General features: G+C 37.7%; 1 protein-coding gene across 1 annotated transcript; it reads left to right on the top strand.

Moving 5' to 3' along the window:
* Positions 1-1,133: 1,133 nt before the first annotated feature.
* IRAK4 (interleukin 1 receptor associated kinase 4) lies at positions 1,134-24,968 on the top strand. The gene is made up of 11 exons (XM_007937922.2): positions 1,134-1,294; positions 3,783-3,928; positions 6,365-6,547; positions 7,084-7,244; positions 8,916-8,980; positions 12,011-12,125; positions 12,748-12,857; positions 17,443-17,626; positions 18,595-18,657; positions 24,664-24,822; positions 24,933-24,968. The coding sequence occupies exons 1-11, from the start codon at positions 1,134-1,136 to the stop codon at positions 24,966-24,968; spliced, it is 1,383 nt and encodes a 460-aa protein (XP_007936113.1).
* Positions 24,969-27,223: the final 2,255 nt, after the last annotated feature.

Below are 27,223 nucleotides of genomic sequence, written 5' to 3'. Positions count from 1 at the left end.
TTTGACAAGAAGCCATTGGGTTCCACAAGCAGATGCTGGTTTCAGTACATTCCCACATTGCTACTGCTCCATGTATGTGTGTCTGAGTTGTCTTATTTGAAAATGTGAATGGTTTTTCCTTACCAGGAGAATTAAGGATATGAGAAAATAGTCATGGAATTATTTATTTACTTACTTACTTGTTTGTAAGTAATATTTCTTGTTCCACCTCTATTAATCCTAAGAGTACATTAAAGTAAAATATTGAAAAATTTTATTGAAGAGGTGATATTTTTTAATTAAAATGTTTGCACTGATAATCTGTTTTCTTTGTTGAAAATCTAGGCAAACAAATTAAACTACCCATTAGAATTATCACCAGGAGATTTAAAAATAGATCACCAGGCCTTTCTTCTGTGGCACCTGTGGGTGGGGTTGACTCACCAATCTTTGGTTAATAATCAAGTGTAGGCCATTTACACCCTCCAGGAACCTCATCAAGAGATTAACCACTGTTAATACTTTGTTGTATATTCTTCTAAATACATGGTTGCAAGTAGTATATCAATGTATGCCTGAAGGAAAATTTTAAATTCTGAGATTTAGAACTGCTGGGCATATATTTGTGGAAGAGTTATCGGAAGGCCTTCACATCACCTCTCCTAGAAATCTGGTTACAGGAGAATTACAGAATTTATTCTTCTGGCCTCACGGTGTTGTGGTTATTAGCTGCTGTCAAGTCAGCCCCAGCTTATGGTGACCCTTGTATGATGGGATAAAATGCTGCCCAGTCCTGCACCCCCCACGATGGGTTGCAGATCTGACTGTTGTTATCCATAGGGTTTTCATTGGCTGATTTTAAATGTTTTGCTCCTCTATTAAATTTCACTCAGAAAAATACCCGTGTCAGAAGAAAAGTTCTTCATTTGTTTTTGATAGAGAAAGAAAGAAAACTCAGAGGACAATTATGCAAATAAATTATAATTTCTTCTTAGGATATCAACTAGATGACTTTGGAATGTCCTTTTATTATAGTGTAATAGATAACCATATTTTCACATGATTGGTAAAATGTAATGTGTAAGTTTACAGATACGATATCTGAAGCTACTGTAAAAGTTTAATGAGAATTTTCCATGTTTTAGAAATAGAAGATGAGCAAGCCTATAACTCCATCAACATATGTGCGCTGCCTCAACGTTGGACTAATAAGAAAGCTGTCAGATTTTATTGATCCTCAAGAAGGATGGAAGAAGCTAGCTGTAGCTATTAAAAAACCATCTGGTGATGATAGATACAATCAGTTTCACATAAGGTAACATATAAAACAATTTTAATTCTTCTTGTATCACAGTCTAGAATGATGAATAGGTGCTATGCAAAGTTGTAGTGTTGAGTAGAGCTCTGCAGTAGAGATAATGATAATAAGTAATTTTTTTATTTTTTTTTACTTTTTGCTTCATTCTCTAGTATTTCAGCTGGGCTCATACTTTGCTCTTGCAAGTAAGTTTTTTGTGTTAGAGAGGATGCCCACCTCTGTTCATGCTCTCTGGCACACACAAAAAAACCCATTGCTGTCGAGTCGGATCCGACTCATAGTGACTCCTCCTTGGGTTTCCGAGGCGGTATCACTACGGAAGTAGATTGCCAATGTTCCTTCTGAGGAGCGGCTGGTGGATTTGAACCAGCCTTCTGGTTAGCAGTCAAATGCCTTAGGCACTATGCCACCAACAAGGTAAGTGCAATTCACTCTTCCTCACGCTTCTCATTTCCAGGTTGTAGTAACATAAGAATGCTATAAAAATCACTAGTAAAATTTTGGAACCTCTAGGTCCAAGTGTGTGACTCTCTGGCCCACTCTAACAATGTACTTTGCTAATTTTCCAAATTGACATTTTAAAGCTTATAAATATATACGTCTATGAATAAAATTTTTGTTCTTAGCCAGGGTTGTTCAACACTTACTTTCAGATGATTTCCATTCTTTCTCTCTACTCTTCTTTGCTTGGTTTAATGTAATATAAAAGTACAGATTTTATTTTTGTCAGTCATTGCAGCCCCACACCTATGTCAAATCTTTCTTTGGCAGCAAGAGGAAAAGAAATTGAATTTGAAATTTGTGGTTTCCCATATTAACTTGCTAGAGAACCTAAAGGCTTAGCTGCCATATTAGTCCTTCGTGGAAGTGTTTTCTCATTTGAAAGGTGAGCTGCTTAAATTACAGGGAAGAGGCCCAAGTTTAACCCTTAAAAGCCAAGCATTAAATATATGTTGTTCCAATTACTATTCAAAAATTATGAAAATGATTGGGACAGTAGTGGCAGGGGAGGAAAAGCAAGGCCAGCAACTAATTGCTGAAAGAATGATAACCAGAAAGACGAAACTCACTGCCATCGAGTCAATTCCAAGTCATAGCAACCCCCATTGGGTTGCCAAGGCTGGAAATCTTTAACAGAAGCAGATTGTGGAAGCGGCCTGCCTCATCTTTCTTCCTGTAAATCTTTACGGAAGCAGACTGCAGAAGTGGACTGCCTCATCTTTCTTCCACAGAGCAGCTGGTGGGTTTGAACCAGCAGCATTTTGGTTAGCAGCCACATGCCTAAACCACTATACACCAGAGCTCCTTAAAGGAATGATAGAGAATTAAAAAGTTATCAGTTTGTAACCACAATGATCCACGCAAGACTCATCAGTGAATGCTAAGACCATAAGGTTGAAAGGTGGTTGAAGAACAAGATATTCCCAAGATTTCAAAGTATTACCCGTAGATAACTAATAAATAATGGAAGGGACAAAGTACTTTTTTCTCAAACTTGGCATCACTATTAATGGTACCAGCTGCTATGGTGTTGTACATAATGGATGTGATACAGTGGGAAGGACATGGATTAGCTATGTAGTGCATTGATCAAAAAAAATTAACCTAAATTTCATCATGAGAAAATAGACGATTTAGAGTGTGAGACATTCTATAAGACATCTAGCCTGGACTCTAAAATGTGGACACACACACAAAGTGAGAGGGCGAGTGCACAATTGTAACAAAATGTTATCAGTTAGTCATTTGGTGACTCTGGGTGAAGAGTAGATGTTTATCATTTTATTATTATTTCAACTTTTCTGTAGGTTTGAAATGTTTCAGAGTAAAAATTTGAAGAAAACAAAATCTTACTGGTTATGATTTTAAATGTTACTTTTTAAAACCAATTTTTAAAGAAATGGGAAAGAAAAACTGGTCTTTTCCTTTCAATTTAATTGAAGTATAGTTAAGACCAAAGGAATAATTCCCTAGGTTTATGTATATTCAGTTTCTTTAAGCAAGCTGACTTATTAAAATTCATACAACTAACAGAAGAATTAAGTTACATATAGAAGAACATAGCTTAGTCAACTGAAAGCACTTTTATATCAAGTGAGATACGAATTTTAATATCACCTTGTATATAGCTTGTTGGCTGCGTAGCCTTGAACAGATTACTTTACCTTTTCAAACATGGCTTTCTCATGAGTAAAATAGCAATGTATCTTTGAGAATTAAATGAATTCATGTGTGTGCATCCCTTAACTTACTAAGTACTCAGTTAAGTACATAGCAGATACAAACTTTTATTATTATGTTCATCTTAACAATATTTTTTCCTTCTAGTGTCCTCCCTGTCTCTTTGTAATTCTCACTGGTTCTCTTGCTGCCTTTTTCTTTATTATTATAGGTGATGGGGTAAGAGGGGTAGGGAGGAACAATTCCTATTTTCATATTAACTCTATTATATACTCATTTTGTTTCTTTGTTACTTGCATTTAAGGAGATTTGAAGCATTACTTCAGACCGGAAAAAGTCCCACTTGTGAATTACTGTTTGACTGGGGCACCACAAATTGCACAGTTGGTGATCTTGTGGATCTTTTGGTGCAAAATGAGTTTCTTGCCCCTGCAAGTCTTTTGCTACCAGGTAAACTGAGCATGACCAGGGTGTCAACAACTGAGCATGACCAGGGTGGAAAGACAGATGGCAGAAACAGGAACATTGCTTCTTACTTACTTTTTCTCATAGCAGGTGAACCTAATTTTCATCCATAGAGTTCTTTTCATTGTTTCAGCTCTCCCCAGCCCTCTAACAAGCACCCCAGACACAGGATACTGCAGACCCTGCTGCTCTGGTGGTGGAGGCTTCATCATGAACCTGACCCCATCATAAAGTCAGCTCATTTTGTACCAGTAGGAGTGGAGAAGGGTATAGACTTCAGAAACCTGGTTTGAGCTGTAGAAAATTAGTTCCTGATGAGACTTTATGATTGTGCCTTTCTTACGTTATATTTTGTTGTATTTACTTACCCAGTTCCCTTCTTCACAGCCTTACTTTTTTCTTTTGATGCCATTTGCACCAGTGGTTCTCAACCTTTAGAGTGCATAAAAGTCACCTGGAGTTCTCGTTAGACATGTAAGTTCTTGAGCTCTATTCCAGACCTAAGTAGCTCTGGTGGCACTGTGGTTAAAGCATTGGGCTGCTGACTAAAAAATCATGTGTGAACCCGCCAGCCACTCCATGGGAGAAAGATGAAGCACTCTGCTTCCATAAAAGATTTATAGCTTTGAAACCCTATCAGGCCATTCTGTCTTACAGAGTTGCTATCAGTCAGAATCAACATGATAGAAGTGGGTTTGCTTTTTTGTTTTGTTTCGTTTATTCCAGACCTAATTCATCAGAATTCTGGAGTTGAGTTCAAGCTGTGTGTTCTTAAACAAGTACTATAGGTGGTTCAGAGAACACTCTTTGAAAACCCTGCTTTCCACTCCTCACCTTTATCACAGCCTACAAATCCATACTAAGTACCTTCTTGTGTGTTCTGTGAGAGTATGAATCCAACATGAGGAAATTGGGATGATGTTAAATGAACTAAGTTCCTAGTTTAACTTTTTTTTTTTCCCTGCAGCCAGCTGGTGAGTAGCCTTCTTTTTTTTAATGTAGTTTCTTTTTTTTAATTGTGATTTGGGTGAAAATTTACAGAGCAAATTCATTTTCCATTTAATAGTTCATGCATACTTTTTTTCATGATGTTGATTGCAAACCCCATAATCTAACAGCTCTCTTCCCACGTCCATCCTATGATTACCTTTTCCTTTTGTCCTTCTTACCTGTGCATTCCTGTTCTCTGAGCTATCTCCCTGTGAAAACACTGCCCTCTAATCTCCCATGGTTGATTGTTCTAAGGAGTGTACCTACCTGGTGTATATACTCATTTCATATACCTGTCTGTGGTTTGGCTGGAAGCAACCGGAGTGAGTTCTATTCCAAGCCTGAAGGGTGACCAGGGGCCATAGTCTCGGGTGTTTCACCAGTCTGTATCAGACCAGTCAGCCTGGTCTTTTTTTATGATTTTGAGTTTTGTTCCATATTTTTCTCCCACTCTACCCAGAATCTCCTATTTTGATCACTTTCCAAGTGGTTGACAGTGATAGCCAGGCACCAACTAGTTCTTCTGTTCTCTCAGTCATGTAGGCTGGGGTTCACATGGTCCCCAGTCCCTTGGACTAATTGTTTCCATTCATCTTTGATTTTCTTCATTCTTCTTTGCTCTGGACAAGGAGAGGCCAATTGTTGCATCTTAGATAGCCGCTGGTAAGCTTTTAAGACCCCAGTTGCTGCTCAATGAAGTAGGATGTAGAACAGTGTTTTTGTCTAGTATGTTATGCCAGTTGAGTTTGACTTCCCCTGCAACCATGGCCCTGAGGCCCATGGGCCCAATGCTTCACTCACTCAGGGCAGTGGGCTGTGGCTAAGAAGTTATAACTTTGCCACCTGTTAGCTCTATGGTGTGTATGGACATTGTTATAGCACATACAAATATGTATGTGAAAATACCATCTGCCAAACTTATATATGGTCATGAGTATATTCCCTTTTGCATAGAAGTACCTGATTCAGTCTGTCTACCTGTGTATCCACCCATAGATTAATATTTGTTATTACTGATAATGCAGTATTGTGTAAGTAAAAGTGTTTATCTTTTTTATCTGTACCTCTTGTGCACCTCTTTTTGTCTTCCTTTTCCTTAGTGTTATTGTGTTAGTCACTCGCTTTTGGTATATTGTCTTTCCCTTCACTCAAATCAATACTTGGCTCTTACCTATCCAGCAGTTTTCTCTCCCCATCCATCTGTGGTATCTAACAAAGAAAATTTCCTTCCGTATGTGAACTTTTCTTTTGATTTTTTACAATAGCGGACTAATACAGTATTTGTCCTTCTGTGATTGACTTCATTCAGCATAATGTCCTCTAAGTTCATCCACATTATGAGGAGTTTCGCAGATTCTAGTTTTACTTTTTTGTAAATACTTTTTCTTGTTGAAGGACAACTAATACTACATTTCACATTTCATTTGGCAGATGCTGTTCCCAAAACTGTGAATACACTACCTTTTCGAGAACTTATAACAGCTCAGCAGGAACAGGTGGCTCTCTGTGACAAAGACAGGGCATCTGTGACACCAGTACAAAATTTGGAACTGAACTATATGCCACCTGACTCCTCAAGTACAGAAAATGAAAGTTTAGAAGTTAGTGACACACGTAAGTAACACTGTTGTACTTTGCACTGGTGAGTTTGTCATTACATCCGTCAGTGCTTTAGAATAAGTCTTTCCTTTCATTTCTGTAAGAATGAGAGGCACAGTGACAATAGCTCTTTGATGTTTTTTCCCCAGATTTATTAAGTACCATCTTCTTTGTGTTAGTGTATTATCAGTGAGCAGAGGTCATAGGACATGCAGATAACCACAGAAGCTATGAAGTTAATATTTACATAACTTGACAGGGTATTTCCCACCCACCCCCCAAGAAAATAGCTAGATAAATAGAGTTTGGGTAGAGGATGAGGGTTTTTTGTTTTTGTTTTTTTCTTTCTACTAGAATTATAAAGAACCAAACAGAATCCTGAAAATAGAGCTTAACATTTGTATTTTAAAAAATGTTTTTACCCTCTCCCATGTTGTCTACTCAAAAACTGTAAATATTTTGCATATATAATAAATCTTTCATTTGAGAAAATAGTGAAATAAGTCTCTTTTTTACCCACACACACTCTTTTTCTCGTTTTATTGACCTAGGTTTTCACAGTTTTTCATTTTATGAATTGAAGAATGTCACAAATAACTTTGATGAACGACCCCTTTCTGCTGGTGGTAATAAAATGGGAGAGGGAGGATTTGGAGTTGTGTATAAAGGCGTTGTGAACAACAGAACTGTGGCAGTGAAAAAGCTTGCAGCAGTAAGTTATATTTTCAGGAATAAAAAGAATTAAAGGGAGAACTGCTTCCTAGCATGCTATAAAAATTTTAAATGAATCTTTAGGAGATAGAATATTTCACTGTGAATTTTTTTTTTTTTTTGGTAGAAAATGTTGTTCTGATTTAATAGTTCTTAATTTTAAAAATCTGTTGGATTTTTATTTTGTTTAAATTTATATATATATATATATACACACACACACACACACATATACATATAGGAGCTCTGGTAGCATAATGCCTAAGGCACTTGACTGCTAACCAGAAGGCTGGCGGTTCAAACCCACCAGCCACTCCTCGGAAGAAGGTTGGGCAATCCTACTTCTGTAGTGATAACTGCCTTGGAAATCCAAGGAGGGGTCACTTTGAGTCAGGGCCGACTCGATGGCACATAACAACAACAATATATATATATATATATATATGTGTATGTATATATGTATATATGTGTATATGTATATGTATATAGACTTTGAGGATTCACTAAATAAAGTTAAGTTCTGCTCTTCACTGTTTCATACATAATCAAGATTAAGGGTAGCATATTAAGAAAAATACCTAAAAATTAATAACTTTCATTACTTTTTTTTTCTTTGTATTTTTTATTGTGATTTTGATGAAAGGTTTCAGAACAAGTTGGCTTTCTGATAACCAATTCATACACATTTTGTTTTGCGACACTGATAGCAGTCTTCACAGTGTAACGGCACTCTTTCTACTTCCTTACTGTTTACTGTTTGCATTCTTCCTCCTTTCCTGTCCCCCACTGCTTTCTGAGCTTTATCCCTGGGCCAATGCTGCCCTTTGGATCTTGTATGGTTGATTATATTAAGGAGTATGTACCTCTCTGGTGTTACTGTTCACCTTATTGGCTTATGGTTTGTAGCCTGCTCACCTTTTACGTATTGTTTTGTTGTATTCTAAATTTATTGTAAGGAACTCGAGCAGTGTACCAGTTAAGTACTCAGCTGCTAGCAAAAAAGTTGGCAGTTTGAACCTACCTGGCTACTCCACAGGAGAAAAGACCTGGCAGTCAGCTCTTATAAAGTAAAGATTGTTGTTGTTGTTATGTGCCGTCGAGTTGGCCCCGACTCATAGCGACCCCTCCTTGGGTTTCCGAGGCAGTATCACTACGGAAGTAGGATTGCCCAAATTACAGCCTGGGAAATCCTTTGGGGCAGTTCTACTTTGACACATGGGGCTGCTGCAAATCACAGTTGACTTGACACCTAACAACAACAACAAATCTATTGTTATATTCTAACAATATATGTATAATAAATATTTATATGGTAAAGGTAGTCACTTTTGTCATATATGTTGCAAATACTTTACTGAGTTGTTTTTCAGATTTGCTTCTGTTTCTGTTCACAGATCTTTTCCCAAAATGTGAAGTCTCATCATATATTATTTCATTTTGTCTCCACAACAACTCAGGGTTATATGGTTCTTTCCTTACACTAACCAGACGTGAGACTTTAAGCAGACTGCTGCTTTTTCTAGATCTTAGCTGTTCTGTGAAATGGAAAGAAATAATGCCTTTCTGTTTTAAGGAAAGAGCAATCAGCCAGCCTGTCTCTTGAGCTTAAAGCTTCTAGCTTTAGGAGACATGGTGTTACTATATGGTATTGTATTTTGTTTTATTTTTTCAGATGGTTGACATTAGTACTGAAGAGCTGAAACAACAGTTTGATCAAGAAATAAAAGTAATGGCAAAGTAAGTGTTAATTTGGCAGTGTAGTATTGTGGAAAAGAACAGGACAAGGAGTTTCTTACCCAGTGTGCCATGAAACTAGTGATCATTTCAAATATATGAAGTAAAAATACAGGGTTTAGAATAGAGGAACTGAATGTGCTTCCTAGATCCACAACTCTATGACTACATAGACTCATATGTATATTAAATAGCAGTCATGTTTCAAGTCACAACAAAGTGACACAAAATTTCAACTCCCAAGTATTGCATTCCATTATCATGTTTTCTGTTCCCAGAATTTATGGGAAATAAATTGTGAGACATTTTTAAAAAGAAAAACTATTTACAGAATAATAAGCCTTTCGAGATGATAGAAACCTGGTGGCTCAGTTGTTAACCATTTGGTTGTTAACCAAAAGGTCAGCAGTTCAAACCCTGTAGCTGCTCTGTGGGAGAAAGATGTGGTCTGCATCCATAAAACTTTACAGCCTTGATATCCCTCTGAGGCAGTTCTACTCTGTCCTACAGGGTCACTATGTATTGGAATCAACTTGACGGCTGGTTTTTTTTGAGGGTTTCTAGATATAAGATAGAGGGCAGTAGTGGTTCACTATTAGAATTCTCACCTTCTGTGAGGGAGTCCTGGGTTCAGTTTCTAATCAGTGTACCTCATGCACAGCTGCCGCCACCTGTCAGCAGAGGCTTGCATGTTGCTGTGATGCAGAACAGATTTCAGTGGCGCTCTCACACTAGGATGGACTAGGACGAAAGGCCTTGCAATCTAATTCTGAAAATCAGCCAATGAAAAATGCTAAGGCACTGAGTATTACAGTTAGGATTCAAATCTAGATCCACTTCTAGAGCCTGAGCTTTTGATCTGAATCATAATGAGCTTGGCTCTTTAAAACCAATTTACACACATTAGACTCCTTGCTCAAGATTGATTCTGTTACAGTGAAAATAAAGTACCTGGAAAAAATCAAAACTTTTTTTGTTGTTGTTTCAGTATTTATTCTCATCTCTACTCTCCAATCTGCAACCATAAAAGTCACCTGTTCAAAGTAAATAATCTGGGAAATACAGAAAAATATTTTTAAACAGTAAAAAGTATCCCTTAAATATATTAACCAGATATAACCATTGCTAAGATTTTGATATATTTGCTTCATAAAATATGTGTAGTATAATTTGAAAATACCTTATTACATAATATTCTAGCAATGCATTATATTTTATTTAACTGTTACACTATTAGGTTTGTTTCTGATTTTCAGTATGCCAAATTGAAGTTCCTATGAACATCTTTGTACATAAACCTTTAAAAGCTTCTGTAAAGATTACAGCCTTGGAAACCCTATGGGGAGTTCTACTTTGTTCTGTAAGGTCAGTAGGAGTTGGAATTGACTCCAAGGCACACAACAACAGAGGAAGTCTGATTTGATGAAAGGTTAAAATCATAGATCATTTTGAATGAACAAAATGAATAAGAGCTTGGATGGAACACTTGTAGTATACCAGGAGTATTTCTAGGTTGTCACATGTATTTGCTCCTTTAATTCTCACATCACCTGTGTGACATTAATAGGTATTATCCCCATTTAGCGGGTATAGGAGATGAGGCTCAATGAGATTGTTAACCTGCCATAGGTCACATATCCAGGAGGTGGCAGAGCTGCATTTTAAACTTAGAACTTTGTACCCAGAACCCAGTTTTCTTTCTGCAGTATCACAGGTGCCTGCAATTTTGTGACATTACAGCTCTCAGTTTTCTCACTCTCAAGTATATGAAGCAGCTGAGCTTAAGTTATAAGTGATCAGATGTGATTAAAGATCAGACATGTGGAAATTAAATCAAACTCACTGCACTGTCAAGTTGATGACAACTCATAGCGACCCCTTTTTGGGTTTCCAAGGTGGTGTCTCTACAGAAGTAGATTGCCTAATCTTCCTTCTGAGGAGTGGCTGGTGGGTTTGAGCTGCCAGCCTTCTGGTTAGTAGCTAAATGCCTTAGGCACTATGCCACAAGGAAGATTGGGCAATCTACTTCCATAGTGATACCGCCTCAGAAACCCAAGGAGGGGTCACTATGAGTCAGATCCAACTTAGCAGCAGTGAGTATGTGGAAATTAGGTATGTCTGCTAACCAGAAGGCTGGCGGTTCAAGCCCACCAGCCACTCCTCGGAAGGAAGGTTGGGCAATCCTACTTCCGTAGTGATACTGCCACAGAAACCCAAGGAGGGGTCGCTATGAGTAGGGGCCGACTCGATGGCAAATAACAACAACAACAACAACACATGAGATGTGATTAAGGATCAGATGTCTGCAAATGATTGACGTTGAAGTCAAAACACTTGAAAGTGTTTCATAAAAACCAAAAACCAAACTTCCTGCCATCCCATTTTCATAGACTTCTTGAAATCTTGTTTGTGATATCATTGAAGACTGTGATAAAAATGTCAACATCAGCCTAGTCCTTCACTAAACTATCAAGAGTTCCAATGATCTGAGTTATTGAACTTTTACTATAAAATAGAAAATGGTTTTACTTCTATCTTCAATCAATATTGCATGAAAAGAACTGTGTACAGTATATGATAATTATAATTAACATCGTTCTGCTGTGCCTGGGGTCGCTATGAGTCGGAAACGACTCGACGGCACTTAACAACAACAACAAAATTAACATCATATAATTAAGTATCATGGGAAGGTCTGGTGGTTTAGTGCCTAAGGCATTTGACTGTTAACCAGAGGGCTGGCGGTTCAAACCCAGCAGACACTCCTCAGAAGGAGGGTTGGGCAATCTACTTCCGTAGAGATAACACCTCGGAAACCCAAGGAGAGGTCGCTATGAGTCGGATCTGACTCAACAGCAGTGAGTTTTTGAGTTAATTATGTATCACAATAGTAATAATATGTAGCATACCATGAGTTTCTTGCTCTTTTTGTGTTAAAGCTCTAAAGTCAATTATTTTCCACCTAAAGCTAAGTATGTAAGTGTATATAATAACGACTTGGCATTAAAAGTTTGTGAAAACTGTCTTTCACAGGTGCCAACACGAAAACTTAGTAGAACTACTTGGTTTCTGTAGTGATGGTGATGATCTCTGCTTAGTATATGTTTACATGCCCAACGGTTCATTGCTTGACAGATTGTCTTGCTTGGTAAGGTGTTTCTCTATCAAATGTTTTGCTCTCTGTTTCTTTGTCAGAATACTAATACTAACTTTGTGACAGGATCATATAAACCACACTACACTTAATATTTTCCCTTTTCTGTGAAAACTATATGGTTGATGTATAAACAACTGAGATTTTCATTCTCTTAGGTAAGAATCCAAATTGTAAAATTATCAGTCAAGGCTAGACTTTAACGATGCTCTTCTATATTTTTGTCTGTAAAAAAGAAGTGCTAACCTCTATTTGATCTTATTTAGAGATTATTTGCTAACAACTTAAAACAAATATAGTCCTAAATTCTTAATTAGCAATAAACAGTCAAATCTGTGAAAGCCAGAACCTGCATAAGGCAGAAACCTGTCAGAAAAGGAGAAGTCAAGCATTTTCCACTAAACGAGACATAGAAAAGTAGTAAAACTGCACCCTATCAAAGGCAGGAAAGTTGTGAGATCCAAAAAACAAGGTAGTCCTACTAAGTTCTGGTTCTCACAGGTGTCCCTGTAATGCTACAACAATTTCAGTTGTTGCCTAGAAAAATATTTTGGGTTATATAGTTTCTACTGATATTTTTCTTTTTTTTTTTTTAATTGCTCTGTTTTTTGTTAAGGATGGTACTCCACCACTTTCTTGGCAGATTAGATGCAAGATTACTCAGGATGCAGCTAATGGCATCAGTTTCTTACATGAAAACCATCATATTCATAGAGATATTAAAAGGTAATGCTACTCATAAAAATCTTTCAAAAAACCATCTTTAAAGGATAATTTGCTCTCACTTTTTTCTATTCAGTCTCACATGAATGCCTTAACCTAGAGCAGCTGGGCTTTTTCCCCATTCACTCCATGAAATTCATAATCTCCTTTATTCCAAACACTGACCTATTTGCATTACTCATCATATTTGACCTTTATCTTATTTTTTGCTTTTTAATTGAAATATTTTTTTAAATTTATTTCATTTTGTTCGTGTTGTGGTTGAATATATACAGTAAAACAAACCATTTCAACATTTCCTACACATACAATTCAGTGACATTGATTACATTCTTCAAGTTGTGCAACCAGTCTCATACTCCTTTTTTGAGTTGTTCCTTCCTCATTAACATAAATCTGCTAAATTTTCCTATTTAATCTTTCCAGTTGCTGTTGTCAAGTTGATCCTGTATCTACAGTTCTTATACTTGATCTTTTTTTAATAGCAAGTTATTCTGTTCTTCCTGATCACTTTTGCCTTACCAGAATTCTTTTCTAAGTTCTGGATCACTATTCCTTTCTGAATCACCTTTATCTTTCATGAACACTTTTCAGTTTTTTTTTTCTTCTTGATTAGTTAAGGAGCTCTAGTGATGCATGATTAAAGCATTCAGCTGCTAACTAAAAAAATCAGTGGTTCAAACCCTTGAATCCACCAGCCACTCTGCAGGAGAAAGATGAGGCAGTCTGCTTCCATAAAGATTTACAGCCTTGGAAACCATGTAGGGTAGTTCGACTCTGTCCTGTAAGGTCGTTATGAATTGGAATCGACTCAGAGGTAGTGTGTTTGGTTTGATTTTTATAGAAAATGGGAGAAGAGCATTCCAGACAGGGAGTGCATTTGTGAGACCAGTGGTGAGAGGGAGCAAGGGGGCATGACAAATTACAGGAAGTGAAATAATTGCAGTAAGACTGAAATGCAGAAATTGAAGCAGTGATTAATGTGACAAAAACTGTAGAGGTAGGCAGGGAGCCAAGTCCTATGTGGTGTTTTAGACCAAGGTAAGAATTTTAGTCTTACCATAAGCGTAATAGATGCCATTGAGAAACGTTAGTAAGAATTGAAAAACACTTTGAAAGAAGAGGTATTTTGGAGGCTATCACAGGCATCTCAGAGGTGGCAGTTCATATGAAGAGAAGTGAGCATATCTGAAAGATTGCAATGACAGGACTTGGCTGCAGAGAGGTCAGGGAGAGGGAAGTGTCAGGAATAACTCCTGGATTTCTGGCTGCTAGAAATGCGTTGATAGTGGCATGATTCATTTATATGGAAAGCAGTGAAAGAAGAGGCAGCTTCAGCTGGGGTTGTGAACATGAGTTCTCTCTTCTGTACATTTGGAATTTGAGGTGATTTTAAGATACAGAAGTAGAAATGTTAAACAGGCAGTGTGAAGTACAGATTTGATGAGCAAAGAAATATGAGCTAAAGATACAAATATGTATGTATGTTATTTACATACAGGTTAAAATTGAAGTGCTAGATTGTTGCAGTCACTTAGAGAGAGAGACTAAGAAAAAGCCCAAAGATTAAGTCATGAGGAACCCTAAGACTTAATGGCCAAGTAAAAGAGAATGAGCCCAAAAAGGCATCTAAGAAAGTACAGACAGAAAGGTAAGATGAAAACCAGGAAGTGTAGTATCCCTGAAAATAAGCAAAGAGTATGTTTCCCAAGAGGGAGTAGTCAAAAGTCAAGTTTTTTTGAGGTCAGATTGAGGACTGAAAATCAATCATTTGATTTAGCGCTGTGAAGGTCATTTGTGACTTTGTGGAGACCTATTTTTCACCTTCCATGCAGGAAGCCTGGGTTCAGTTTCCAGCCAGTGTTATGCACAGCCATCACCTGTCTGTCACTGAAGGCTTGCGTGTAGTTTTGATACTGAACAGGTTTCAGTAAAGCTTTCAGAGTAATATGGAATGGGAAGAATGGTCTGCCTGTCTTCTTTGAAACCCCAACCAGCGAAAACCCTGTGGTCTGTACTTCAGCTGCTCATGGGGATGGTGCAGGACCTGACATCATTTCGACCAGACCATTGTGCATGGGGTTGCCATGATTTGGGAGCCAATTCAGTAGCATCTAACAACAGCATTTCATGTAGTGATTGAGTCCAAAGCCAGGTTGTAATTGAGGAGAGAGGAACTGACATGTGAGTATAGACAAGTCTTTTAAGACATTTAGCTAGAGAATGGTGGTAGCTAGAAATAGTTGTGTTCAGAAAACAGTTTTCTTTAAGATGTTGTTGTTAGGTGTTATCGAGTCAACTCCAACTCATAGTGACCCTGTGTACAACAGAATGAAACACTGCCCAGTTCTGTGCCAACCTTACAATCCTTGCTATACCTAAGCCCATCATTGCAGCCACTGTGTCAATCCACCTCATTGAGGGCCTTCCCCTTTTTTGTTCACCCTCCACTTTACCAAGCATTATACCCTTCTCCAGGGAATGGTCCCTTCTGACAAAATGACGAAAGTAGGTTAGATGAAGTTTGGCCATTCTCGCTTCCAAGGAGCATTCCGGCTACACTTTTTCTATCTTTAAGATACAAAAATAAAACCCAAACTCACTGCCATCAAGTCGATTCTGACTCATAGCAACCCCATTGGGTTTCTAAGGTAGTAAATCTTTACAGAAGTAGATTGCTCAGTCTTCCTTCTGCAGAGTGGCTAGTGGGTTTGAACTACTAACCTTCTGGTTAGCGGTCAAATGCCTTAGGCACTACAAAGATTAAAGCATGCTTATATGCCTATGAAAGGAGCTCTGGTGACATAGTCAGTAAGGCACTTGGCTGCTAACCACAAGGTTAGCAGTTCAAACTCACCACCTGCTCTGTGGGAGGAAGATGAGGCAATCTACTTCTATAAATATTTACAGCCTTGACAATGTAATAGGGGGTTGTTAAGAGTCAAAATCAACTCGATGGCAGTGGGTTTGATTTTTTTTTTTTTTTGGTTATATACCTGTGGGAAGGATTCCAATAGGACTGAGAAAGTACAGTAGAAGCATAATTTATATAGTAAGGTTCCTGAAAATGTAGGTGGGAACCCAAATGAGGAATTAGCCTTAGATAAGAAGAGACACTGTCATATGTTTTGGCATTCCCTTGTGTCTTAAGTTATTGGTTCTTTTGTTCATTCTACATGTTTTTGCTGAGTGATAATATGCAGACTCCAACTGCTATCTATATGTGGATAATTCACAAATTTCTGTCACATGCTTCCAGTCCTGTATTTTTAGTAACCACCTACCATAAACACCTTTACATGGATATCCCAAAGGATCCTTTAACTTAGCACATTAGAAACAAACTCATTATCTCTTCCAACCCACAATCTTCTGATCTAATTAAGTCACTATAGATCCACTTTCTCATTCCCCATATATTACAGAGTCCTATAAAGTGTGTCACAGTTTTCATTTCACACTTCCCAGTGCTCTGTCTGTAGACCCTCATTAGCTCTCATTTGCTCTATTATAAAGTTTCCTAACTGGTCAGCCTACAAAAAGTATGTGCCAGCACTCATCTGTTCACTACAGCACTGCCTGGATTATGGTCCTAAAATTCAAGTCTGATAACATCAGTTCCCCATTATGAAAACTTTAGTTGGTGTCCTGTTGCTTACAGGATAAAGGTCAAATTCCCTCCATTTCCCACTCACACCAGTTTCTTGCATTTGATCGTCTACTCACCATATGCTTTCATGTTTTTTTTATCATTTTGTGCATGCTGTCTCATTAGCCTGAAATGCCTTTATTTGCCTTCATTTACCCATCAACTTCTGATATCCTTCAAGATTAAACACACTTGTCACCTTCTCTGTGGAATTTCCCCCAATTCCTCCAAGCACGTGGTTGTTCCCTCAGCATTTTGTACCAGATATCTCCATTATGTAGAATTCATTGTTTGTTTGTTTGTTAATTATTTATTCACATGCCTTCATCACAGACAGGATTCCAGGATCTCTCTCCCCCCCCCCCCCCGTAGTTGAACTTAGATACTAATACACAGAGAGTCCTCAATAAAGTTCTGTGGAAGAAAAATAGTAATGTATGGAACATATATAATAAATGAAGATCTCTTAGCCATAGTCTTTCTCCTTTGAAAGATTTCAGATAGTACAGAAACAAAGGGTAGTTTAAAAAATAAATAGTTGAGATACTTTGGTTGGAAATTTGTTTTTAAATGAATTGAGAAACATTAGGAAAATAATTAAGACTGCTGGTTTAGAAGACTGAGGAAAATTATCATTATAGATCATATGTGAAATAATGAAAATACCTTTCACTATCATGGACAGATTGTTTCATTTCTATTCTCTTAATTATTTTCAAGAAACAAAAGAAGACAGTTATTTCTCTTGCAAAAATCTGAATTCTGGACTTATTTACACAAATATCAGGCTATTATGTATACTATAATATATTTATATGTGTATTCATATATTTACAGATGGATGGATGGAAGGGTAGACAGACTAACAGAAAGATATTACTGCTTAACTTGCTTGGAAAGGAAAACATTTTGTTTCTCCAAACTTTACATTTTTTTCAGTGCAAATATCTTACTAGATGAATCCTTCACAGCCAAAATATCTGACTTTGGGCTTGCACGTGCTTCTGAGAGGTTTGCCCAGACAGTCATGACTAGCAGAATTGTGGGAACAACAGCTTATATGGCACCTGAAGCTTTGCGAGGAGAAATCACACCCAAGTCTGACATCTACAGCTTTGGTGTGGTAAGTTTCATGTAGGTGATTAGTAACCGTATTCATTCTGGTTATAATTGTGAAACTGAAGTGAAATATTCTTAAATACACCTGTATTTTGCTTAGCTCTCTTATGTAAAGCTAATAAATTGTTCACTTTAATTCATTCCTAATTAGGTCAAAAAATTTAGAATAATGTCCAATCTGTGAAACTTCTGAAATGATTTCTCAGACTACTACAAGAAATGATTTCCTCACCACAATTTTCTCATGGATTGATACGAAGCTTAAATAAGTACATAAAATAAATCATGTCATACAGTATGTACTTTAGTCTCACATTTTAAAAATGTAGTATTTTCTTAAGGAAGTATACCAACATTTTGTGATTACCAGTCTGTTCCTATTAACTTGTATTTCAAGTAGCACTGTGAAGTAAGGCACTGGGATATATTACACCCTTCCCTTGTTGTTGTTGTTATTCCATCAAGTCTGCCCTGACTCATGGCAACCCCCATGCACAACAAAACAGAACACTGCCTCGCCCTCTGCCATCCCTATGATTGGTTGCTCATCAAACCATTGTGGTCCATAGGGTTTTCATTGACTGATTTTTGGAAGAAGATTACCAGGCTTTTTTTCCTAGTCCATCTTAATTGGGAAGCAGTACTGAAACCTGTTCAGCATCATTTAGAAAATAATATTCTTGTGAAGAATCCCCTATAGGAAATAAAAGGACTGGGAATTCCCAGAATACATGTTGAGTAGAACTGATTCTTCATTAAGCTGCCAAATAAAGAGCTTATGAGTATGGGTGGCATCCAAGATGTTCATGAAAGAAGGGTGGGGACATGTGCCCATAGCTCATGTTCTTTCTACTTTTATAACAAAGTTATACTTTTTACAGAAACAGTTTATCACATTTTATTGTCAAGGTCCATATGTCCTAATTTCTCAATGTTGTCCTGAGTGTTAAAGGATTTGTTTTATATTCATAGGTTTTACTAGAAATAATAACTGGACTTCCAGCTGTGGATGAACACCGTGAACCCCAGTTATTGGTAATTGACGCATTCTTTTTTCTGATCTTTTTTCTTTGGATTTATAGTCTAAATTTATATGGGTAAGTTTGGCCATCTAAAAAAGGAATTTTCTATTGGCATCTTTCCACTGGCAATTGCATGATATTATATGGAAAGAACATTAAATATTTCTAATCTCAGCTCTGGTAGCATAGTGGCTAAGGCACTTGACTGCTAACCAGAAGGCTGGCGGTTCAAACCCACCAGCCACTCCTCGGAAGGAAGGTTGGGCAATCCTACTTCCGTAGTGATACTGCCTCGGAAACCCAAGGAGGGGTCGCTATGAGTCAGGGCTGACTCGACGGCACATAACAACAACAACAATCTCAGCTCTACCGTGAAGTATTTGTGAGTCTTGAGAAGTCAATTATATATTCTTCATTCTACCAAAAACCAAACCCACTGCCATCAGGTCGATTCCGACTGACAGCAACCCCACTGGATTTCCAAGGCAGTAAATCTTCACAGAAGTAGATTGCCCAGTCTTGCTTCCACAGAGTGGCTGGTGGGTTTGAACCACCAACCTTCTGGTTAGTAGTCATATGCCTTAGGCATTATGCTACCAGAGCTACTTATTCTGTGTTGTAGTTCTTTTAGAATGAAACTACATGATTTCTGAGGTTTTCTCCAGTTTATTTTATTACTTTCGGGATGGTTACTAATGGCAAAATAACTTGTCTTCCGTTCTAATTTTGTCAGGATAGAATTGATAGTAAAAGTTTTCTCTCCATTTTTATTTTATTTATAAAATTATATAAAACTACCTAGTTTGTTTGATTAGGCATCTATTGACAGTTACATATTTTGAAAAAAAAAAAAAAAACAGTTGTCATAAAGTTGATTCCAACTGATAGCAACCCCATGTATGCCAGAGTAGAGCGGTGCTTTATAGGGTTTCCTTTGGCTAACTTTTTGGAAGAAGATTGCTAGACCTTTCTTCTGAGGCACCTCAGTGAACTTGAGCCTCCAGCTTTCTGATTAACAGCCAAATATATTAAGGAAAACACAGAGATTCTAACAGTTACATAAAATAGATGAACTGAAAGCTAAAATTATAGGAAAATTAAAGCAGCCCTTTTTTTCCTATGTAGTAAATTTTAAGAACTTAGATGGTCCTTTTGTAAAATTAAAAAATTACAGAATACCTCCACAACCCTATAGAACAAAGTAGAACTGCCTCATAGGGTTTCCAGCGCTATAAATGGATTCAAACCACTGACTTTTTCATTAGCAGCTGAGTGCGTTTACCACTGTGCCACCAGGACTCCTTATTAGCATGCATAAATTTTTCTTGTATTAGTTAAATAACTACACTGTCTTTCATTCTAATTTATGGTTTCTAATGAGACAAACTAGTGTTAACAAATTCAGGTAAGTACATATACCAGAATGGGTATTAGGAAGTCAAAAGGTATAATAAATATATCCACCCAGGCATCTCTTGGCATGTTGTTGTTATGTACTGTCAAGTCGTCTCCAACTCAAAGCAGCCTTATGTACAACAGAATGAAACATTGCATTGCCCTGTCCTGTGCCAGCCTCATGATCCATACTCGAGCCCATCGTTGCAGCCACTGTGTCAGCCCATCTTGTTGAGGGCCTTCCCCTCTTTTGTTGACCCTCCACTTTACCGAGCGTGACATCCCTCTCCAGAGAATGGTCCCTTCTGACAACAGGACCAAAGTAGGTGAGACAAAGTCTGGCATCAACTCTTCTTCGGTCTTCCTTAATACATTGTCCAGCTCTCACATGCATATGAGGCAACTGAAAATGCCAGGGCTTGGGTTAGGCGCATCTTAGTCTTCAAGGAGATATCTTTGCTCTTCAGCACTTGAAAGAGGTCTTTTGCAACAGATCTGCCCAATGCAATACATCTTTTGATGTCTTGACTGCTACTTCCATTGGCATTGATCGTAGAACCAAGAAATTTTAAGTCTTTGACAGCTTCAAACTTTTCTCCATTTATCATGATGGTACTTACTGGTCCAGTTGTGAGGATTTTTGTTTTCTTTATATGGAGCTGTAATCCATACTGCGGACTGTATTCTTTAATCTTCAACAGTAAGTGCTCCACGTCATCCTCACTTTCAGCAAGCAAAGTTTTGTCATCTCCGTATCTCGGGTTGTTCATGAGCCTTCCTCCAATCCTGATGCCACGTTCTTCTTCATATAGTCCAGATTCTCACATTGTTTTCTCAGCATACAGGTTGAGTAAGTATGGTGAACGGATACAGCACTGACTCACTCGCTTCCTGATTTTGAACCATGCACTATCCCCTTGTTCTGTTTGAATGACAGCCTCCTGGTCTATGTACAGTTCCTCACGTGCACAATTAAGGGTTCTGGAATTCCCATTCTTCTCAGTGTTATCCACAATTTGTTACAATCCACACAATCAAATGCCTTTGTGTAGTCAATAAAGCACAAACATCTTTCTGGTATTCTTTGCTTTGAGCCATGATCCATCTGACATCAGCTATGATATCCCTCTCTCCACATCCCTTTCTGAATCCAGCTTGCATTTCTGTAAGTGCTCTGCCAATATACTGCTGCAACCATTTTTGAATTATCTTCAGTAAGATTTTACTTGCATGCAATATTGATGATATTGTTTAATAATTTCCATATTCTGTAGGATCACCTTTTTTGGAATGGGTATAAATATAGATCTCTTCCAGTCAGTTGGCCAGGTAGCTGTCTTCCTAATCTCGTTGCATAGCCGAGTGAGTGCCTCCAGTGGGGCATCTGTTTGTTGAAACATCTCAGTGGGTATTCCATCAATTCCCAGAGCCATGTTTTTTGCCACTTCTTTCAGTGCAGCTTCGACTTCTTCCTTCATTACCATTGGTTCTTGATCATATGCCACCTCCTGAAACAGATGAACTTCTACCAGTTGTTTTTGATACAGTGACTTTGTGTATTCCATCCATCTTCTTGATGTTTCCTGCATCATTCAACATACTGCCTATGGAATTTTTCAGTATTAGAATTCGAGCCTTACAGTTTCTCCTCAGTTCTTTCAGCTTGAGAAATGCCAAGCATGTTCTTCCCTTTTGCTTTTCTAACTCCAGGTCTTTGCACATTTCATTGTAGTAATTGACTTTGTCTTCTCAAGCTGCTCTTTGAAATCTGTTTAGCTCTTTTATCCTGTCGATTCTTCCATTTGCTTTAGCTACTCCATTCAAGGGCAAGTTTCAGAGTCTCTTCTGACATCCATTTTATCTTTTTTATTTTTCTTTTCTGTCTTTTTAATGACCTTTTGCTTCTGTCATGGATGACATTCTTGATGTCATCCCACAATTCCTCTGGTTTTCAGTCATTGGTGTTCAGTGCATCAAATCTATTCTTTAAATATATGGTCTCTAAATTCAGGAGGAATATAATCAAAGTCATATTTTGGCTTTCATGGGTTTCTTTTAATTGTCAGCTTCAACTGAAGCTTTAACTTGCATATGAGCAGTTGATGGTCTGTTCCACAATCAGCTCCTGGCCTTGTTTTGGCTGAAGATACTGAGCTTCTCCATCACCTCTTGCCACAGATGTGGTCAGTCTGATTCCTGTGTATCAAATCTTAGGAAAGTGGTGAAGTCCACATGTATGGCTGCTGTCTGTGTTGTTGAAAAAAGGTATTTGCAATGAATAAGTCGTTGGTCTTGCAAAATTCTATCATGCAATCTCCAGTGTCATTTCTGTCACCAACGCCATATTTTCCAACTACCAGTGATTTTTCTTTGTTTCCAGCTTTTTCATTCCAGTCACCAGTCATAATTAACACATCTTCTTTGCATGTTTGGTCAGTTTCAGACTGCAGAAGTTGGCAAAAATCTTCAGTTTCCTCCACTTTGGCTTTGGTGATTGGTTTGTAAATTTGAATAATAGTAATATTAACTGGTCTTCCTTGGAGGAGTATAATATCCTATCACTGACAGCATTGTTCTTCAGGATAGATCTTGAAATAGTCTTTATGATGATGAATGCCACACTGTTCTTCAGTTTGTCATTCCCAGCATAGTAAATCATGTGATCATCTGATTCAATATGACCAAAACCAGTCCATTTCAGCTCACTGATGCCTAGGACACTGATATTTATGTGTTCCATTTCATTTTTGACAACTTCCAGTTTTCCTAGATTCATGCTCATACATTCCATGTTTGGATTATTAATGGATGTTTGCAGCTGTTTATTCTTGAGATGTGCCACCATCAGCAAATGGGGGTCCTGAAAGCTTTACTCTGCTAGCATACCCTTGAGAAAAACCATAAATACAATAACCTGTTGCCAAGTCATTTCCAACTCACAGTGACCCTATAGGTGAGAGTAGAACTATCTCATAGGGTTTCCAAGGCTGATAATCTTTAAGGAAGCAGATTGCCTCATTCTCTTGTGATGTGCCTGGGGGTTCAAACTGCTGACCTATAGGTTATTAGTCAAGCTCTTAACCACTGTGAAACCCTATAAGAACAATATTTACATGTTATATTGCATACAAGTACCCATTATAAAGCTGTGCATTGTAAAGCTGTCCATGATGTATAGGAAATATGATCATGTAATAGAATAATCAGATGAACATGTAGGATATAATGTTAAAGCTCTTGTGAAAAGTTGGCTAGAGCAGAGGCTCTGTGGCAGGCACTGTCCTGCCCTAGGAGGGAAAGCCCGCACAGCTGCTGGGTAGGTGAATGAAGCCAGAGGAGGAGAAGGAAAGATCCTGTGGGGATCAGGATATGCCCTGGAGTCCCACTACTTGTGCATTCTGAGGATTTGTGGTTAGGTTCCATCAAGTCAGTCCCAACTCATAGTGACCCTGTGTAGTACAACAGAACAAAACACTGCCCAGTCCTGCACCATCCTCACAGTCATTACCATGCTTAAGCCCCTCGTCACAGCCACTGTGTCAGTCCGTCTCATTGAGGGTCTTCTCCTTTTTCATTGACACTGCACTTTACCAAGCATGATATCCTTCTCCAGGGACTGGTCCTTTGTGACCACATGACCAAAGCAGATGAGTCAAAGTCTGGCCATTCTTGCTTCTGAGGAGCATTCCTGCTACACCTCCTCCAGGAAAGACTTGTTTGTTCTTTTGGCAGTTATAATAGTAAACATCCTAAAACTTGAGGGAGGTTATACACTTTCCTAAGATTTGAATATGGTATGACCATAAAGTAATAAGATTTTAATACAAATGCAGCTAAAAGAGAGCGATCGTTTAAAGAGCCTCCTAATTATTTGCTTCTGCTATTGCTCAAACACTTTCAAAATTCCTTTTATCAATGTTTTTGGAGTGTTTAACAGGCTACCTCACATAAGTCTTTTTCATCCTAGTCCTGCACCTCCCTCTTCATTCATTCTGTTTTCTCATCTTGACCCTTGCCTGTCCTACCCCCTCTCCCTTTTACTTTTTGGTTAAACAAACTGAGTACCCACAGCGAAGTTTTCTGAGTGCAGGGAGAGGGAGGCAGAGTTTTGAAGCTGGAAACACGTTATTAGACGCACATTAAGAAGCAGACCACCCTGTGCTGCCAGCCTCATAAATGCTACTAATAGAAACATGAAAGTAATTAGCTCAGTAACATAATTACAAAAATTAGGATCTAGGAGGCAAAAATTAATTAATATATAGATATTTAGGACTACTCTTGTATATACATTTTCAATTCTTAAGCCTATAAAGGCTGATGGTCAACTGAAAATACATGTTATTATGAAGAAGAAAAACCAAAATCACTGCCATCAAGTTAATTCCCCCCTTTGGGTTTCTGAGACGGTAAATCTTTACGGAAGTAGATTGCCCAGGCTTCCTTCCACAGAGTGGCTGGTGAGTTTGAACCACCAACCTTCTGGTTAGCAGTCAAATGCCTTTAGCACCACGCCACCAGAGCTCCTTTCTTTATGAAGTAGGTTAAATAATTTAAATTTATATTGTAACTTTTTTCACTTTTATTTGAAACTTGTAACAAAGTTTTAACATGCATTTTAAAGCTAGATATCAAAGAAGAAATTGAAGATGAAGAAAAGACAATTGAAGATTATATTGATATGAAGATGAATGACTTTGATTCCAGTTCAGTTGAAACTATGTACACTGTTGCTAGTCAGTGTCTGCATGAAAAGAAAAATAAGAGACCAGACATTAAGAAGGTATTAAATTTTTGCATTTACTTAAGAAGGAAGGGTATGGGGTTAGTTTTTACCTAGATGTATATTTCAAAACAATTACTTAATGTGGTTCTTTTTTCTTTCTTTTTTAGGTTCAACAGATGCTGCAGGAGATGACAAGTTCATGATTTCTTAAAACCTTATTGGAATAGACTCTTGGCTTTTAACATACAGTTATACAAACCATATTTTATAAACTAAATATTTTTGTAAACATTCTTCTTTACCTTTAGGCAACATGGTATAGTGTAGTGCTTTTCAAACCAAACGTGTAGAACAGGTCAAAGTAGCTATATTATCCACATTTAGCCCTACCTTCTTTAGTGTCACCCTCAGTTCCTACAGTAATTTCTGAGACATCTGTTTGGAACATTAGGGTTTCACCAAACACAGTTTGAAAACTTTAAGATGAGTAAAAAGAACACTGTAATATAGAGTCAAAAGACCTTGGCCTGAAGCCCAGCTCGGCTGCTAGTTTGCTGTAGGGCTTTGGGCAAGCTCAGTGCCTTTGAGCCATGGGTATTTTTTTACCTGTTGCTTTGGATAAATTAATACTTTCTTTGCCTCTCTGACAGGTAGTCATAAAAAATCAAATGAGGTAGAATATGTATAAGCACTTTGTAAAATGTAAAGTGATATAAAATTTAAAGATTATAAAGCTAGTTAATTGGATTACAGTCATGTGCTTGTGGAATCATTTTCAGAGTTTACTATTTTAAGTAATTATTCACAAACCAAATATCCCCTGATGATACTCCCAAGATATGGCTGTGATTAGATTATTTTATATGGCAATGGTGACAGAATTTTGCAGATGTAATTAAGGTCCCTAATCAGCTAACTGTGAATAATCAAAAGGGCTATTTTCCAGGGTGGGCCCTACTACCAAGACCACAAACTGATCGGTCCCTTATCAATACCTTCTCTCTTGGTCACAGGCACTTCATTTGCATAGTAGGCATGGATGGACTACTAGTCACATCATTTATGTAAGTCTGTTTACCAATTCCTATAAGGTGTATACCAGTCAAAGCAGGCTATAGCCCAAGGCCAGGCAGAAAGTATCAAAACAAGTTGTTTACACCTAGCCCAGGAAATGTCAATCAACCTGGACAAAAAGTTTTCTGGGTAGAAAACTAAGACAAAGGTAACTTCTCGGGGCTTAAGGGAAAAAAAATCTCTTAAGCTGTTTTTCCAAAGAACCAAGGCAAAAGTCTGTATGAACTCATTTTACGACAATCCCTCTCAGCATTAAGACTGGACCTTGATTCTTTTGAAGTTACCAATACAGTAAATTCAAGATACCAAGGCAGGTGTAAACAACAGTTACTTGTTACTCCCTTTGCCTGATGGTGTCTGATCTGTCATGGACTCCTGAACTTGTGTGACTCACTTAGCTATGGGAGTGAAAGATAGGGCTTGCCTTCAGCTTGCACCCAAGCTGACTTCCACAAAGATTGTGAAGGCATAATGGGCACTCCTTGCTACTGTTTCCCTCAAGGTAGATATTGAAGATCTGTGGTGACATATTCCTGAATTTTTTTTTAAAACTTCGTTTGTAATATGCTTCCCCACACATGGGGTTGCCATGAGTTGGAATCAGTTCTAGCAGTTGGTTTTATCTTTTATGGAAACAGAAAAATAACCATGATTTTTAAAAAAATGACAAGTTTTGAAAAACTGATGCTCTGTTTAATGTTGTCTGTAACTGACTGTGATAAACTAATGTGATGACAACATAGTTGAGAACAACTGGCCTTCCCCATTTCCAAAAAGAAAAACTGTTTTTCTGTATTTCTGACCCATTGGTTTGTTAGGTTTTTGCCAACTTAATATCTTCTATGAGGAACAAGCAAGTAGTGGGAACAATTGGTCAATGTTTATTTTTCCAACATAAAGATTAAGAGAAACAGAACTTTTTAAGGCATTTAGAGCTATGTACATGTAAAACAGCCATTGATCTCAGCTATAAATGGTCCTTTGGAGTTTGTAGTATTCCATTTCAAAAATGGAGACAAATCGGAATTGGTTTTCTAGTCATTAAAATTCCAATCTCAAAGATAGTCAATAGGGAGGCAACAGTAATTGATCTACAAAGAGAATACTAAGATGTCATTTTTCTGATGACATTAGGAAAGTCATCTCATGACATATTCCCACCTAAAACAGCAGTTAATAAATCAATTCAACAAATAGTTATTGACTATTTTCTATAGGTCAGGAACTTCTAAAAGTAATGCAGATACAATAATGAACAATACTGAGCTTGTTCTCTGGAGAAAGTCTTTCAAATGGAAATAGTAAACAATAGCAGGTAGTATTAAGTATATTATTAGAAACACCCAACTGGGCTGTTACAGAGATCACCTGGTTTTGAGAACCT

The sequence above is a fragment of the Orycteropus afer genome, unplaced genomic scaffold (genome assembly GCF_000298275.1).
Source record: "Orycteropus afer afer isolate SDZICR_OR568_19922 unplaced genomic scaffold, OryAfe1.0 scaffold00045, whole genome shotgun sequence".
NCBI classification, from domain to species: domain Eukaryota; kingdom Metazoa; phylum Chordata; class Mammalia; order Tubulidentata; family Orycteropodidae; genus Orycteropus; species Orycteropus afer.
Note: the sequence above shows the minus strand (reverse complement) of the source record. Positions and strands in the feature narration are given on the sequence as shown.